General features: G+C 61.3%; 2 protein-coding genes across 5 annotated transcripts in view; both read right to left on the reverse strand.

Moving 5' to 3' along the window:
* Positions 1-369: 369 nt before the first annotated feature.
* NAT14 (N-acetyltransferase 14 (putative)) lies at positions 370-2,877 on the reverse strand. Of its 2 annotated transcripts, XM_042232457.2 has the most exons (4): positions 2,806-2,877; positions 2,289-2,404; positions 1,944-2,039; positions 370-1,518 (listed from the first exon to the last, which is right to left on the reverse strand). In XM_042232457.2, exons 2-4 carry the CDS (start codon positions 2,358-2,360, stop codon positions 970-972), a joined length of 717 nt encoding a protein of 238 aa, XP_042088391.1. In that variant the 5' UTR covers positions 2,361-2,404; positions 2,806-2,877; the 3' UTR covers positions 370-969. The 2 variants fall into 2 exon arrangements, with proteins under 2 accessions (XP_042088391.1, XP_027834578.1); XM_027978777.3 differs by lacking the exon at positions 1,944-2,039.
* Positions 2,878-3,546: 669 nt separating this feature from the next.
* ZNF628 (zinc finger protein 628) overlaps positions 3,547-15,255 on the reverse strand; it is a 66,489-nt gene continuing 54,780 nt past the window's right edge. Inside the window, exons 1-3 of one of the 3 annotated variants that reach the window (XM_042232456.2) lie at positions 9,759-9,949; positions 7,291-7,481; positions 3,547-6,755 (exon numbers count right to left, since the gene is read on the reverse strand). In XM_042232456.2, the coding sequence (XP_042088390.1) occupies positions 3,664-6,755; positions 7,291-7,297 (3,099 nt within the window). In that variant the 5' untranslated portion in view covers positions 7,298-7,481; positions 9,759-9,949 and the 3' untranslated portion in view covers positions 3,547-3,663. Of the gene's footprint in view, positions 6,756-7,290; positions 7,482-9,758; positions 9,950-15,255 lie in introns of those variants that run through there. The other 2 variants (XM_027978776.3, XM_060398176.1) reach the window with 2 other exon arrangements.

A 15,255-nucleotide genomic window follows, 5' to 3' on the forward strand; every position in this document is an offset into this window, starting at 1 on the left:
CCTCTGTGTGTCTCCCAAGAAAACTGGGGTCAGGGGTCGAGAGGGCCAAGGGTCAAGACTTGGGTGGGGGAGGACGACTGCACACACACACACACACACACACAACACACACACACACGCACAGGAACGTACTCTTTCTCTCTCTCTCTCTGCACTAAGCAGCTGTGAGGCGGAAAAAATTCGGTAATGGGGAGCGTGAGTCAGAGGGCTGGCAGGGAGCTGGGCTGCCTGAGCTCATCGCCTCCCCTGCCCCCAGTCCAGCACACTCCCCCCTCCCGACAATTACTGTCAACCTCGGGAAGGAGGGGCCAGACAGAAATGGTGGGTGTGGAGGCAGACTGGAAAAGGCATCAGAGAGAGATGGCGAGCAGCGGTTACAGGCTTTATTAACAAACGGGTGTAAAAAACCAGATGGGTCTGGCCGCCCCTCTGGGCTCCCACCTTCCTGGGGAGGGGCTGGGCAGGCAGCCCTGTGCCCACCACCCCCTCCCCGGGGCTCTCTCCAGGCAGACAACACTCCCCTGCAGAAGCTTTGCTCAGCCCCTCTCTGCCTCTGCAGCCTCACCCCTTCCAAGCATGGGCATCGCCCCCCACCCTACCTCCCCGGGGCTGAGGGGGGCCCTCGTCCCTGTTTGGGGTACCCCTGCCAAGTCCTAACCCCAGTGGGGGGCGTACTTGCTCGGCCTCCTCTCCTGCCACATGTCATAGCACAAGCAACACAGGCTTGGCAGACAGACAGATAAGATTTCTCTGCGCAGACAGAATCTGAGGCAGGGGTTGGACGGGTTGAACTCTCTAAGAAGTTCAAACACTATGGATGGGCATCAGGCTGTGGCAGGGTCTCTTGCCCTCTGCGGGCCTCAGCTGCTGGGCCCTGGCGGGGGGGGGGGGGGGTAAGGATGGTGTGGAAGTGCCTGCACACAGCAGGTGCTCACTAAGTGCTGCTTTTCCTCCTGCTAGGGTCTGCAGTCACAGTTCCTTGCTGAACTCGCGCACCAGCGTGTAGCCCATGCAGCCCCAGCTCCGCTCGGCCTGGTAGCCACAGCCCTCCAGCATCCCGGCCACGCCCCAGGCTGCCACGGCCACCGGGACCACCAGGCGCGCCCGGGGTTCCCCCATGCCGCCAGCCCAGGCTCGCGCCCGGGACTCGGCAAAGGCCAGCAGGCGCCTGCCTACGCCTCGGCGGCGGTGCCAACGGGATACCGAGAGGCGGGTGACCCGGGCCCCATCCCCAGCACCGGTGCCTGGGGCCAGGGCCAGGACCCCACACACGTCCCCCGAGCCCCGGACTGCCACCCACGGCCCCCCGAGGCCGCCGGGCGGGGGCAGCGAGCCCCAGCGGGCCCGCAGGCCCAGCTTCATGGCCGCCACAGCCAGGAACACGGGCAGGAGGAGGGCCAGGGCGAAGGAGGCCAGGACGAAGCGAAGGCCGCTGCTGGCCGCAGCCAGGAGGAGCAGGGCCGGCGGCCGGGTCAGTGCATGAAGGGCCACGCGGTTCTCTGTGTCCTTCACGCCAGCCTGCGGGCAGGAGGAGCAGTCAGCGTGGGGGAGGCAGGCAGTGGGGGCGGAGGCAGGCCCTGCCTGGGGTGGGAGCAATCGGAGGGGAGGGGACAGCAGTGAGCCGGGGCCTGTGGCAAGCTTGCCGTGGCGTGAACACACTGCTGGCTGGCACACTGGGCTCTGAATGAGGGAGCTGGTGAATTAGGAACGGTGGGCGCTCCGGGTTCAGTGGAGTTGCAGGCGTGAGGCAACAGGGGAGACTGGACAGAGGCGCGGCCCCACCGAGCGGGGAAGCTGGAAGGGCCTGGGGGTCCTCGAGGGCCAGGCTTGGAGGAGGAGGAGGCCGGGGCACAGGGCTGAGGGGAAGTGAGGAGATGGAAGGGCTTGTACTGCGCGGGTTACGGCTTGGATCCATGATCGGGGAGCACTACCATCCCGCGTACCATGTGGCGTGGCCACACACACACACCCAAAACCGTTCTCAATCTCCAGGTTAGGGAGAAGGCACTAGAAAGAGGAGGGTCCAAGGCTGGAAGTGCCTTAGGAGCAAAAGATTGATTTCCAGGGTCACCGCTGGCTCAGGAGGGTGGCTGAAGCCACTCGGGATGCCCCCCCGCCCCCTCCCGGGCTCCCTGGTGCCCCTCATTCTGTCCCCGCCCTCCCAAGCTCATTGGTGTCCCCATTCTGTCCCCGCCCCTCCCGGGCTTTCTAGGTTCCCGCCCCCCACCCCCAAGTGGTACCCTCCGTCCCACGCCCCCGGGCTCAGTGGCGCTGCTAATGACTCTCACCTTCAGCATTTCCAGCACTAAGGGTTTTTCATCTTCCCTCATCTCCCGCACCGACAGGTGGCTGGGGGCCATGGCAGCCCCCAGGCTCCCGCGCCCCCAAAGGAGCAGGCGTGCACCTGGCGAAAACAAGCAGGTCAGTGTCAGGAGGGCACCTCTTGTTCCCCAAAGTGCCCCAGAGCTGCGGGCCAGCAGCGGCAGCGTGTCCAGGTCAGGAAGCGGGATGCTGGCGGCCTCCAGGCGAGGCCCGAGACAGAACAGGCTTCCCGGTCAACCCAGCGACCTTCCGAAAGCCTCTCGGGTGAAGCCCTCGCCCCAGGCGGTATTCGGCGACCCACGCCTAAAAGCCTGGTGCCCGCCAACACCTGCCAACAGCGCGCTGCCTCCAGGCCCCGCAGCTGCCCTGGGGGTAAGTGAACCCCCCCCAGCCAGGGAAAGGACCGCGCTCCCCGCTCCCAGGGCCTCTGCCCCCGGCCGCCCCCGAGCGGCGCCTGTGGCAGGAACGAGGACTTTCAGACACCTCTGTGGGTCGCTCCGGCTTTTAACAAGATGCGGGGGGTGGCAGGGTCGGGGAGGGGTCGCCGGCGGAAGTGACGTCAGACCCGCGCGCTGGGAGCGGGGCGGTGCCTGCTCTCGGCCTTAGCAACCGTTGCCAAGCGTCCGGCCTGACGGGTTAGAGCCGGGAGGAGCGGCGGAGAGAGCTGGCGTGCGGGACGCTGGCAGGGGAGGGGGCCGGACTGAAGGGCCTGGAACTATAGACCGGCTGTGGGCGGGCAGCGGGGCTTACCCAGCGCGCGCCCCGGCCGGCTTCCCGAAGGCCTCTGGTTGCTAAGCGACCTGAGCGCGGGGGTGAGGCCGCGAAGGCGGCTTGATTCCCACTGGCTCCCCGGCTTTCGCGGGCGGGGCCGCGACAGCGTCTCAGACCCACAGGTTCCCCACCTGCCCACCAGGGCTCTCAGTGACCGTTGGGATAAGCAGTCCCGCCATCCACCTATTTTTCTGCACGAGGAGGGGTGCAGTGACTTACAGAGGAAGTGGCAGAACCGGGGTTCCAGATTCCAGCGCCTCCCCCATACCGTGACTGTTGCGTCCCTTTTCTTAAAAAATGGATAAACAGGGCCCCCACAAAGGAGCAGCGGCTGGCCCCAAGACGCAAAGTCACCTGCGAACCAGGAAGCAGGGGACCCCACCAGTTCCCAAGTGGTGGCTATGGGCATGACATTGACCTCCCACCCCATCAATAAGAAGAAAAAACACGAGAGGGGATTCTGGTCTTTATTTGCAAGCCCAGCCTGCAGCTCCCTCCGCCCAGCCCAGCCCAGGCGGCGATGGGGTGGGGGCCTCTTCGTGGGGCGGGAAGAGATACCCGTGGTCCGACTCAAAACGTGTGCACCAGCTGGACCGCGGGCAGAGTCTGGACAATCTGGATGGAAGGCAGGCCCTGTGGGGCCACGCCCCCGGGTGCCGCTCCTGCGGGGACCACTTGTACCATCTGGGGGCCCGGGGCCGCAGGGACGCCCGCAGGAGCAGAGGCTGGGCCAGGTGGGGGGGGCGCCAGTAGCTGCAGCGCAGCGGCGCCTCCCCCAGCGCTGCCGTTCTCCAGCAACTCTGCGGCTGGGGCGCTGCGGATAATGAGCAGCTTCTGTCCGGGCGGGCCTGAGGCGGGCGGCTCGGCCAGACCCGACGGTAAGGTCTCTACCTCCTGCACACACAGCTGGGTCTGCTCCCCGTCGGCCCCGCTCAGCACCAGCACGCTCTGCAGTCCCTCCTCCGTCTGCAGCGTCTCAAAGAGCACATCTGGGACTACCCCCGGGCCGGCCTCGCCCTCGCCAGGCTCCACTGGGCCGGGGTCCGCCAGTAACTCCTCAGCTGCCCCGCTCTGAACCACTAGCAGATTAGGCGCCTCGGTGGTCACGGCTCCCCCGCTGGAACTGGACAGCGGACCCGTCACAGGCTGGAGCTGGACCGTGGTCACCTCCTGGGCCGGCTGGAGTTGGACGGTGGTCAGTTCCGGGGCTGGACGAAGGGGCTGGAGCTGAACCCCACTCACTTCCTGTGGGCCTGTTTCCCCACCCGCCACGTTCTGCAGAACTATGAGGCTCTGCCCTCCCACGTTCCCCGCAGCGTTGCTTCCTCTCTGCACTCCTAACCCCCCAGGGCCCGGCAGCCAGACTACTCCAGCCCCCGGCCCAGCTTTCCCCGCGGCCCGCGGGCCTTGCCGGGCGCAGCTGCCTCCCCCGGCGGGGCCGGAGGAGGGCAGCAGGATGAGCTTGGGGGGTGCTGGCGGGGGCGGGGGCGTGGGCGGCTGGACGCTGCTGGGAATCAGCTGCAGGCCCTGAGCCGTCTGCACCAGGAGAAAAGTCTGCGAGTTGGGAGCGGCGGGGCCGGGGGCCGCGGCCGGGGCCGTCCCCCCAGCCACCTCTAGGGAGAGCGTGGCCTGGAGGTGGGGGAGGACGTGCACATCCTGGGTGGCCGACGGGGCAGGGGCGGCGGCCAGCGGGGCCGGGGGCTGAGGGCCGGCCGCGGGGGCCGCGGGGGCATGCGTCCTCAGGTGCCGCTGCAGGTAGGCAGCCATGACGAAGCTGCGGCCGCAGACCGGGCAGGTGAAGGGCCGCTCGGCCGAGTGCGTGCGCTGGTGCAGCAGCAGGTTGGAGGAGTGCGTGAAGGTCTTGGGGCAGAGCGGGCAGCGGAAGGGCCTCTCGCCCGTGTGCACGCGCTGGTGCTGCCGCAGGTTGGAGGTCTGCGCGAAGCTTTTGCCGCACACGCCGCAGGCGTGGGGCCGCTCGCCCGTGTGCACGTGCCGGTGGCGGCGCAGGCATGACGTGTTGCGGAAGGCCTTGCCGCACTCGCCGCAGGCGTAGGGCCGCTCGCCCGAGTGTAGCCGCAGGTGGTACTGGTAGTGCGAGGACCACTTGAAGGTGAGGCCGCACTGGCCGCAGGTGAAGGCGCGCAGGCCCGTGTGCACACGCTGGTGGATGGCGAGCAGCGATGAGCGCTTGAAGGCCTTGCCGCACTCGCCGCACTGGTAGGGCCGCTCGCCCGTGTGGTCCCGCAGGTGGTAGCGCAGCCCCGAAGAGCCCTTGAAGGCCTTGCCGCACTCGGCACACTTGTAGGGTCGCTCCGCCGAGGCCGGAGCCGGTGCAGGGGCCGGAGGGCCGGGCGCGGGCCCCAGTGGTTCCTGCGGGCAGGTGACCTCAGCGGCCTCGGCCTGGGGGGGCGGGCGCCCGGCCGCGGCCTCCTCCACGTGGCTCTGCTGATGTGCCAGCAGGCTGGCCAGCTGCGGGAAGGCGCCGTCACAGCTGCCGCAGCGGAACGCCTGCCCACCCGCCGCCCCGTGGCTGTGCTGGTGGCGGGAGAGGCCGGCCACCGTCCGGAAGGACTTCCCGCAGGGGAGGCAGGCGAAGCCAGGGGCAGCAGCGGTGGCCGGAGCAGGCTGGGGCAGCGGGGACCGCGGCGGCGGCGGTGGGTCGGCCTTGGGCGCCTCGGAGGGCGCGGCGGCCGGCGGGGGCGGCGCCTCGGGCCCTGGGCACGGCTGGTGCTCCAGGAGCAGCTCCTCGCTGCCAAAGCCAAGCTCGCAGCCGTCGCAGCGGTACACCAGCTCCACCGTGGTCTCGGCCGCGGCCAGGAAGAGCTCGGGCACCACGGGCGGGGGCGCGGGTGGCGGCGGCGCGGGTGGGCTGGGCGGTGGCAAGGGCCGCTGCAGGTAGGCGTCAGAGACCAGGACCTTGCCACCGGCGGCGGGCTCGCGCGGCGGAGGCCCGGGGCCGGCCCCCGGGACAGGGGCAGCGGCGGCGCCGCCGTGCGTGCGCTGGTGCAGCAGCAGGTTAGAGGAGTGCGTGAAGGTCTTGGGGCAGAGCGGGCAGCGGAAGGGCCGCTCGCCCGTGTGCACGCGCTGGTGCTGCCGCAGGTTGGTGCTCTGTGTGAAGCTTTTGCCGCACACGCCGCAGGTGTAGGGCCGCTCGCCCGTGTGCACGTGCCGGTGGCGCCGCAGGCTGGACGAGTTCTTGAAGGCCTTGGGGCAGTCCGGGCAGGGGTAGGGCCGCTCGCCCGTGTGCTGCCGCAGGTGGTACTGGTAGTGCGAGGACCACTTGAAGGCCAGGCCGCACTGGCCGCAGGTGAAGGCGCGCAGGCCCGTGTGCACGCTGCGGTGGATCTGCAGCAGCGACGAGCGCTTGAAGGCCTTGGGGCAGTCGGGGCACTGGTAGGGCCGCTCACCCGTGTGGCCCCGCTGGTGGTAGAGCAGCGCCGACGAGCCCTTGAAGGCCTTGGGGCAGTCGGGGCACTTATAGGGCCGCTCGCCCGTGTGCGTGCGCTGGTGGTGCAGCAGGCGGGACGACCAGCGGAAGGACTTGCCGCACTCCCCACACTCATACTGAGCCGGTGGGGCGGGGGCCGCGGGCCCGGGCTTCTCGCTGGCCCCCTCGGCGGTCGAGGCCGGCGCCATGTCCGCGTGGGAGCCGACCATCACACCTGGGGAGGGACGTGGGGTCAAGGCAGGCCAGGGGCTCCCCGCACCTCCACTCACACGCCAGACCACCGCAGCCCCACACCCACAGGCTGGCCCTTTCAGAGGCAGGGAGCATCTTCCTTCGGACAAGGAGGCTGCCCGCGAAGGAGGCTGCCGGCGATGGAGGCCTTGGGTGCTCAAGGGTGTACTGACTGGGAGGAGCTGGTCACTCCCTGATACGGGGCATCCCCTCCAGGAGGCTGAAGGGCTCTCTGCCCCGTCCCCATAAAGACAGGAGTGTCCTTAAAGGACGCCAGGTCTCTAGCGCCCTGGCTCCGGATCCTTGGGCTGGCTCCCTCTAAAGACCTCCTCCTCCATCCTGCCTTAGTACCTGCTCCCACTGCCCAAGCCCTTTCCCTCTAGATGAAGCCTCTCCGACACCTACTCTCCACTACGCATCCTGCTCCAGCGCCCCCTTCTGGCGGCTGAACCCGGAACCGACCACTGACCCTGCAGCCAGCACCCTAGCCCCCATCCAGACCCTCGCCCCCACCTTACCCAGCATACGGTGCTGCTGGTGACCCGAAGCCGCCTGGCCTCCGTCTCCCTGCGCATCCAAGCCCAAGGATCTCAAAGCTCCCTCCCCATCGCCCTGCACTGCCCACCAGGTGACACCTGGCGCGTCTTCTCTCTTCTCTCTCCTGTGCCCTCTTGCTCTTAGCAGGTGGCACTTGCCACTGACCCTGTGGCTGAGAAAATAAAAGCAACCAGAACAGAATGTTCCCGTGATGCAGCAATTACACCGGTGGTTCTCAACGAGGCCCCACTCCACCCCCACTCCGGGGACATCTGGTCATGGCTGCAGACTGGGTTGGCTGTGTCAGCTGGAGGGGCAGAGGCCAGAGACGCTGCTCCACAGCCTAAATGCACAGGACAGAACCACTCACCCCCCAAACAGCAAAGAGCCATCGGTTCAAAATGCCAGGGGTGCTGAGGCTGAGAAGCCCTGAACTGCCCCCCCAGCCCTGCCATCTGCCTCCTGCATCTGGGCCAAAGACTCTGACTTTCCTCACCTCCTGGACCGTCCCCGTCACTGCACCCACGGGCTAAGTCTCCCATCTTTAAAAAGAACAAAGACCTTTCACCCCACTTCCTCCTCCAGCTGTAGCCTCCTTTCTGTCTCCATGCAAAGCCACCCCAAAATGCCATCAGTACACCCTTCCTCCCATCTCAAACCGTGCCAACCAGACCCTCCCCACTATCGTGGCCTCCATGGTGCTAAAGCCAGTGGTCTCTGCTCAGTGGTCCGCAGACACCGTGGTTCTCTCTCCTTGAACCACTGCCCTGGCTTCTGGGCTCCCCGCTCTCCTCACCTGCCAGCCCTCCTCTTCTGCACCCATCCTCTCCCTGAGGCTCCACAATCTACAAACGGGACCATTCCGAAACTCCTCCCCACTTGACACCTGACCTTGGACACCTACACCCCTGCTGGGTGCCTAAGAGACACCTCACACTTAGCAGGCCCCACACTTAGCTCCAGCTCCAATTTCTTGTCCTGCTGTCTCCCCTCTGTGTCCCGACCCACTGCAAACATCTCTCTCACCCCGAGTCTTCTCCATCTCTGAAAACACCTTTGTTTTTCTTCAGGCCAAAAGTCCCCGGGCACCCTCGATTCCTCTCTCTCTGACCAGTCCATTAGCTGTCTCCCCTATTCTGGCAGGAGCATCGCTGGAATCTGACAGTTCTCCTAGTTCCCATCCTTACTCTTCTCACCCCCAGCCTGTTCCCAGCACAGAGGCTGAATGGAAACTGCTGACACAGACCATCTCATTGCTCTGTGCTAAAGGCTTCCACAGCTTCCATCTGACAGCAGAAGACAGATCCCTCCCCAAAACCTACAGACTTCCCACGGCCTGTGCCCTCCTCCCCTCCCTGACTCTCTGCCTGCTGCCCTCTCCAACCCTCATAGCTCCCTGCTCCCGGGGCCACTGCAGGCATGCCTGCTCCCGCCTGGGGCCCTCACACAGGCCCCTTCCCTCCCTCACCTCCAAGGCTTTGTGGAAACGTCATCTCCGGGAGGTATTCCCTGATCACCCTACTAAACTCTGCAGTCCCTGCCAACACGCTGCAATCTCTTTCTCTGCCTTATTATACCCCCGCCATGGGGCTTATCACTTTCTAACCTACTTCATAATCAGAGTTTCCTAGCATCAGCGCTGTTGAGATCTGGGGCTGGTCGGGGGTCCAGGGGTCTGTTCCCTGCACAGCAAGTTGGTCAGCCCCTGGCCTCTGCCCACTGGATGCTAATAGCATCTTGTTCACTGTTGCTTTCCGGCGCCTAGAGTCTGGAATGCATCTGCCACAGAGTGAGTGCTCGGTGAACACATCTTGAGTGAAACAAAGCGGGGCATCCTCTCTGCACAGGCCATAAAGATCCCCTTTGAGAAAAAAATGAGCGACCCCTTTGAAATGGAAGCACCTCCTTTTAAGAGACTACGCCAGGAAGCTGCACGTGTCTTTCAGAAAGCAGCATGCCTTAAGAAGACAGCCGTGCTCTGGAAGGGACCGGACCCTGCTGATCCGGTCAACAGCAACCCGTCAAGAGGCCAGGCAACACCCTTCCATCAGGCCCAGCTTCCCCTTTAAGAGGGTTCTGCGCCCGCGTACCCACCTAGCTTGCTGAGCTAAACTAGGGACTTGCTTTGAAGCCACTAGGATTCAGAAGCTTTTCCTTCAGCGTGTGGGACACTGTCAGCGGCCTTTAAGAGGCGAATTCTTTCTGGGGGTGCGGGGTGGGGCAGAGGGGCGATGGGAGAAGGGAGACCTTACGAGCTGCAGTACCTGCCCCGACCCTTTAAAGAGCGGTCCCTTGCCCTTTAAGAGGGCGGGGCCAGCCCGGCGGACAAAAGTCGGAGGTGAGGCAGGACCCTTCCCTTTAAGGCACCCCTTCCGGTTTCACGTTCGCCGTTTCCCCAACGTCTCCGCCCTCCGGTCCCTCCCCCACCACCGCCCCTCCGGTCTCTCACCTGTGGCCCCGACCGGGGAACGAGCGGAGGCGGCCCAGGGCCCTCCCGCAGGGGTCGACGGGAAGGCAGGGCCCCGGCGGCAGCGGGGCGGGAGCGGGGGCCGGGGAGGGGGCGGGGGCGCGCTCCCTCCCAACGGCCCCCGGCGCGAGGCACCCAACCTTTATCGGCGGCCTCTCGCGCACACAAACCCCGACGTCGCCGCCCGTGCGTCAGGACGCCACGTGCGCCAAGGCCCCACCCCTCCACCCCATTGGCCGCTAGCGGCCGCGGCGCTCTCGGGCGCTTACGGCGCGAAGCATCCTGGGAGTTGTAGTTCTCCCGGAAGCCCGACCAACGATCGGATCCAAGAGGCGGTTGCTGGGATGGGACCAAGGCCCGGCAAAGACGGGTCGGGGCGCGGGGTCGGACGTGCCCCTTTACCAGCATCGACTCCCTCTTGTCTGTGATAGAATCCTGAGCAGGGGTCGCCCTGTCACTCCTGGCCCACCCCCAGGTCCTCGGGGTTCCCGTTACTCCCAAGAGGGAAACCGAGGCCCGCAGTGTTGGCGGTTGCGGGCGTCTGTCGCCTGCTCGCGAGTGCGGCTGTCGGGCAACCTGGGCCTGGCTTTGCAGGGGGCTCGCCCAGGGCACTAAGGACTCCTGGGGGCTTAGGGACCGCCGGGACCGTTCTGAACCCCCTGTCTGCCCTTACCATGTTCACCAGCCTCCAAGCCACACCGGCTTTTCTGCAGGCCCTCCAACCCACGTTCTCAGCCAGGGCGCTACTGACATCTGGGCTGACCTCTCCTTGCTGTGGGGGCTGTCTTGTACCTTGCAAGCTGGTTCAGCCTGGCCCCCACCCACCAGAGGCCAATAGGGCTCTCTCTAGCACACCTTAAGACGGCCCCCTCCAGGCCTGGCCACAGTACTCTGGTTGAGAACCACTGTTCCAAGGCAACGCCCCTCGGCCTGATGGCCATGCCTCATGTCACCCCGTACCCCATTCCTTCTCAATTCCTACTGGAAAGTCGCTATGTTAGGGATAGAATCGGATAGTCATATAGGTAGCTGCAGATAGGGAAACCTAGGAAACTTTGGGAGGCCACTGTAAGTTGATGATCACTCAAGAAAGTTACTGGACCGTGTTCCCTCCCCCGTGTTCCTTTAACTGTAAAATTGTAGCCCACTTAATCCTTGGTGGCAGGGAGGGGCGTCCCTGGTGGCTCAGATGGTAAAGAATCCACCTGCAATGCAGGAGACACGGGTTTGATCCCTGGGTTTGGGAAGATCCCCTGAGAAGGAAATGGCAACCTGCTCCAGTATTCTTACCTAGAGAATGCCATGGACACAGGAGGCTGGTGGGTCTTCACTCCCTGTGGTTGCAAAGAGTCCCTCACAACTGAGCAACTTTTTTTTTTAATCCTTGCGGGCAGAGCTCCCTCACCTGCCCAATTTCACCTCTTACAAGCATCCTATACCAATAACTCTACTTATTCCTATCACTTTGTCTCACTGAATTCTTTGTGTGATGAGACCTCAAGAATCTGAGTTTCATTAAGTCATGAGACCAGCTGTGTGATCTTAGTTGGAAGACCGTGGGTTTGGGCCGGGTTCCAGTACCAAGCTGAGGTGAACGGTCTCCCCTTTGCTAGGTGGAAGTCCCATTACATGCTCATCTCTGCTCCATGTCAGAGGGGTGGGGTCTGCCTTTGCCACCCAGGTGTCCCCAACAACCAACAAGGGGCCCTGTCAGGAGCAGGCGGCACTCTTGAATGAGTGAAGTTCTACAGCCTCCCAGATGGTTGGACCATAAAGAAGGCTGAGCACCTAAGAATTGATGCTTCGGAATTGTGGTGTTGGAGAAGACCCTTGAGAGTCCCTTGGACTGCTAGGAGATCCAACCAGTACATCCTAAAGGAAATCAACCCTGAATACCCATTGGAAGGACTGATGCTGAAACTCCAATACTTCGCCTACCTGATTTGAAGAGCCTGATGCTGGAAAAGACTGAGGGCAGGAGGAGAAGGGGGCGACAGAGGATGAGATGGTTGGATGGCACCACCGACTCAATGGACATGAGTTTGAGTAAACTCCGGGAGATGGGGAAGGACAGGGAAGCCTGGCTTGCTGCATGCAGTTCACGGGGTCACCAAGAGTCGGACTCGACTTATCGACTGAACAACAAAAGGCAGTTCCCCAAGGCCCCCAGGCAGGCTGGGGCTGGGGTTATCTGAGTGGTCAGACCTGTCCTGACCAGCAGGGTCTTTATGAAATCCCCAGTGAGTTCATGAATATAAAGCCCTTGTCTTACAGCTCAGCCCCAACATTGCTCTCCTTTAGCTCTTCTTTACCTCCCCTGCCAGAAAAGAGGCCCTGGAGGGATACCTGAGCAGAGCACTGAATGGTCCAGGAGGACAAGTGCGGGGCTAGGGAAGAGCTGCAGTCTGCGCCCCCGGGGTCTGTATCCCTGGCTCTTCCACACGCCAGGCCCCGCCCCTGACCCGGGCTTGGGGAAGGAGGGAGGAGCCCCCATGAGCAGCGGGATCCCCTTCTCTGGGGCCTGGGGCCTCTTTGGGGAAGGGAAAATAAAATCTGCAGATCTGGCAAGCTCATTTTCGAAGCAGCAGTAACAGCCCTGTGGGGCGCCTGATGGAAAGCCAGCACCATGTCTGGCTCCCGAGGGACACGGGCGGGAGGAGTCGTGCCCCTCACCAGCCTTGCCTGCACTGGAGCCCACGGAGCTTTGACTGTGGACTCCTCGGCACAACCCTGCGCCGGACGTCACGGGCCCTGACCCAGAGGGGCCAGCGGACACAGACATCACAGGAGGTCATCAGAGGCACCCGGTCCAGGCTCCGGAGCCTCTAGACCCTCAGTCGCGCCCCCGACCCTCCCCCTGCCTCGCTCTAAGAGTTGGGACATAGCCACGCGGGCCGGGGGCCGGGGGTGTGGGGTGCAGCAAAAGTTGGGCCCCAGTGAGTTTACAAAGTGTTAGTTGCTTCAGTGGCGTCAGACTCTGTGACCCCATGGACTGTAGCCCCCAGGCTCCTCTGTCCATGGGATTCTCCAGGCAAGAGTATTGGGGTGGGTTGCCATTTCCTTCTCCAGGGGATCTTCCCAACCCAGGGTTTGAACCTCAGTCTCCTGCATTGAAACTCTTCACCATCTGAGCCTCTACAGGGGGTGAGGGGTGGCAATAAACGGGAAATAATAACGCATGTCCTATGACTGTGGCTCAGATCATGAGCTCCTTATTACCAAATTCAGACTTAAATTGAAGAAAGTACGGAAAACCACTAGACCATTCAGGTATGACCTAAATCAAATCCCTTATGATTATACAGTGGAAGTGAGAAATAGATTTAAGGGATGAGATCTGATAGGGTGCCGGATGAACTATGGACTGAGGTTCGTGACATTGTACAGGAGACAGGGATCAAGACCATCCCCATGGAAAAGAAATTCAAAAAAGCAAAATGGCTGTCTGGGGAGGCCTTACAAATAGCTGTGAAAAGAGAGGCAAAAAGCAAAGGACAAAAGGAAAGATATAAGCATCTGAATGCAGATTTCCAAAGAATAGCAAGAAGAGATAAGAAAACCTTCCTCAGCACTCAATGCAAAGAAATAGAGGAAAACAACAGAATGGGAAAGACTAGAGATCTCTTCAAGAAAATTAGAGATACCAAGGGAACATTTCATGCAAAGATGGGCTCCATAAAGGACAGAAATGCAATGGACCTAACAGAAGCAGAAGATATTAAGAGGTGGCACGAATACACAGAACTGTACAAAAAAAGATCTTCATGACCAAGATAATCACGATGGTGTGATCACTCACCTAGAGCCAGATATCTTGGAATGTGAAGTCAAGTTGGCCTTTGAAAGCATCAGTTCGAACAAAGCTGGTGGAGGAGATGGCATTCCAGTGGAGCTATTTCAAATCCTGAAAGATGATGCTGTGAAAGTGCTGCACTCAATATGCCAGCAAGTTTGGAAAACTCAGCAGTGGCCACAGGATTGGAAAGGTCAGTTTTCATTCCAGTTCCAAAGAAAGGCAATGCCAAAGAATGCTCAAACTACCGCACAGTTGCACTCATCTCACATGCTGGTAAAGTCATGCTCAAAATTCTCCAAGCCAGGCTTCAGCAATATGTGAACCGTGAACTTCCTGATGTTCAAGTTGGTTTTAGAAAAGGCAGAGGAACCAGAGATCAAATTGCCAACATCCGCTGGATCATTGAAAAGCAAGAGAGTTCCAGAAAAAGCATCTATTTCTGCTTTATTGACTATGCCAGAGCCTTTGACTGTGTGGATCACAAGAAACTGTGGAAAATTTATGAAAGAGATGGGAATACAGACCACCTGACCTGCCTCTTGAGAAACCTATATGCAGGTCAGGAAGCAACAGATAGAACTGGACATGGAACAACAGACTGGTTCCAAATGGAAAAACTAGTACATCAAGGCTGTATACTGTCACCCTGCTTATTTAACTTATATGCAGAGTACATCATGAGAAACGCTGGGCTGGAGGAAGCACAAGCTGGAATCAAGATTGCTGGGAGAAATATCAATAACCTCAGATATGCAGATGATACCACCCTTCTGGCAGAAAGTGAAGAGGAACTAAAAGCCTCTTGATGAAAGTGAAAGAGGAGAGTGAAAAGGTTGGCTTAAAGTTCAACATTCAGAAAACGAAGATCATGGCATCTGGTCCCATCACTTCATGGGAAATAGATGGGGAAACAGTGGAAACAGTGTCAGACTTTATTTTTTTGGGCTCCAAAATCACTGCAGATGGTTACTGCAGCCATGAAATTAAAAGACACTTACTCCTTGGAAGGAAAGTTATGACCAACCTAGATAGCATATTCAAGAGCAGAGACATTACTTTGCTGACTAAGGTCTGTCTAGTCAAGGCTATGGTTTTTCCTTTGCTCATGTATGGATGTGAGAGTTGGACTGTGAAGAAAGCTGAGCGCCGAAGAATTGATGCTTTTGAAGTGTAGTGTTGGAGAAGACTCTTGAGAGTCCCTGGGACTGCAAGGAGATCCAACCAGTCCATTCTGAAGGAGATCAGCCCTGGGATTTCTTTGGAAGAAATGCTGCTAAAGCTGAAGCTCCAGTACTTTGGACATGTCATGTGAAGAGGTGACTCATTGGAAAAGACTCTGATGCTGGGAGGGATTGGGGGCAGGAGGAGAAGGGGACGACCGAGGATGAGATGGCTGGATGGTGTCACTGACTCGATGAACGTGAGTCTGAGTGAACTCCGGGAGTTGGTGATGGACAGGGAGGCCTGGCGTGCTGTGATTCATGGGGTCGCAAAGAGTTGGACACGACTGAACTAAACTGAATTGAACTAAACAATGGCTGTGTGCTGCTAAGCGTCTCCGGGAGAAACCAGCAGGAGAGATGGGCGAGGGGATGTGTCCAGGGCTAGGGGCAGGCAGTGAAGGCTCCACGGGGCACCAAGCCAACATCTGGACCTCTGCCTCTCCAGTCCTCAGGCGGGATC

This window comes from Ovis aries, chromosome 14 (genome assembly GCF_016772045.2).
Source record: "Ovis aries strain OAR_USU_Benz2616 breed Rambouillet chromosome 14, ARS-UI_Ramb_v3.0, whole genome shotgun sequence".
Classification (NCBI taxonomy): domain Eukaryota; kingdom Metazoa; phylum Chordata; class Mammalia; order Artiodactyla; family Bovidae; genus Ovis; species Ovis aries.

Coding starts and splice junctions, on each gene's coding strand:
- NAT14 (XM_042232457.2), bottom strand. CDS start 2,360: ATGGCCCCCAGCCACCTGTCGGTGCGGGAGATGAGGGAAGATGAAAAA. Junction 2,040..2,288: donor TAGTGCTGGAAATGCTGAAG/GTGAGAGTCATT, acceptor TTTGCTCCTAAG/GCACTTCCAGCCTTGGACCC. Junction 1,519..1,943: donor GTGTGTGGCCACGCCACATG/GTACGCGGGATG, acceptor TCCTGCCCGCAG/GCTGGCGTGAAGGACACAGA.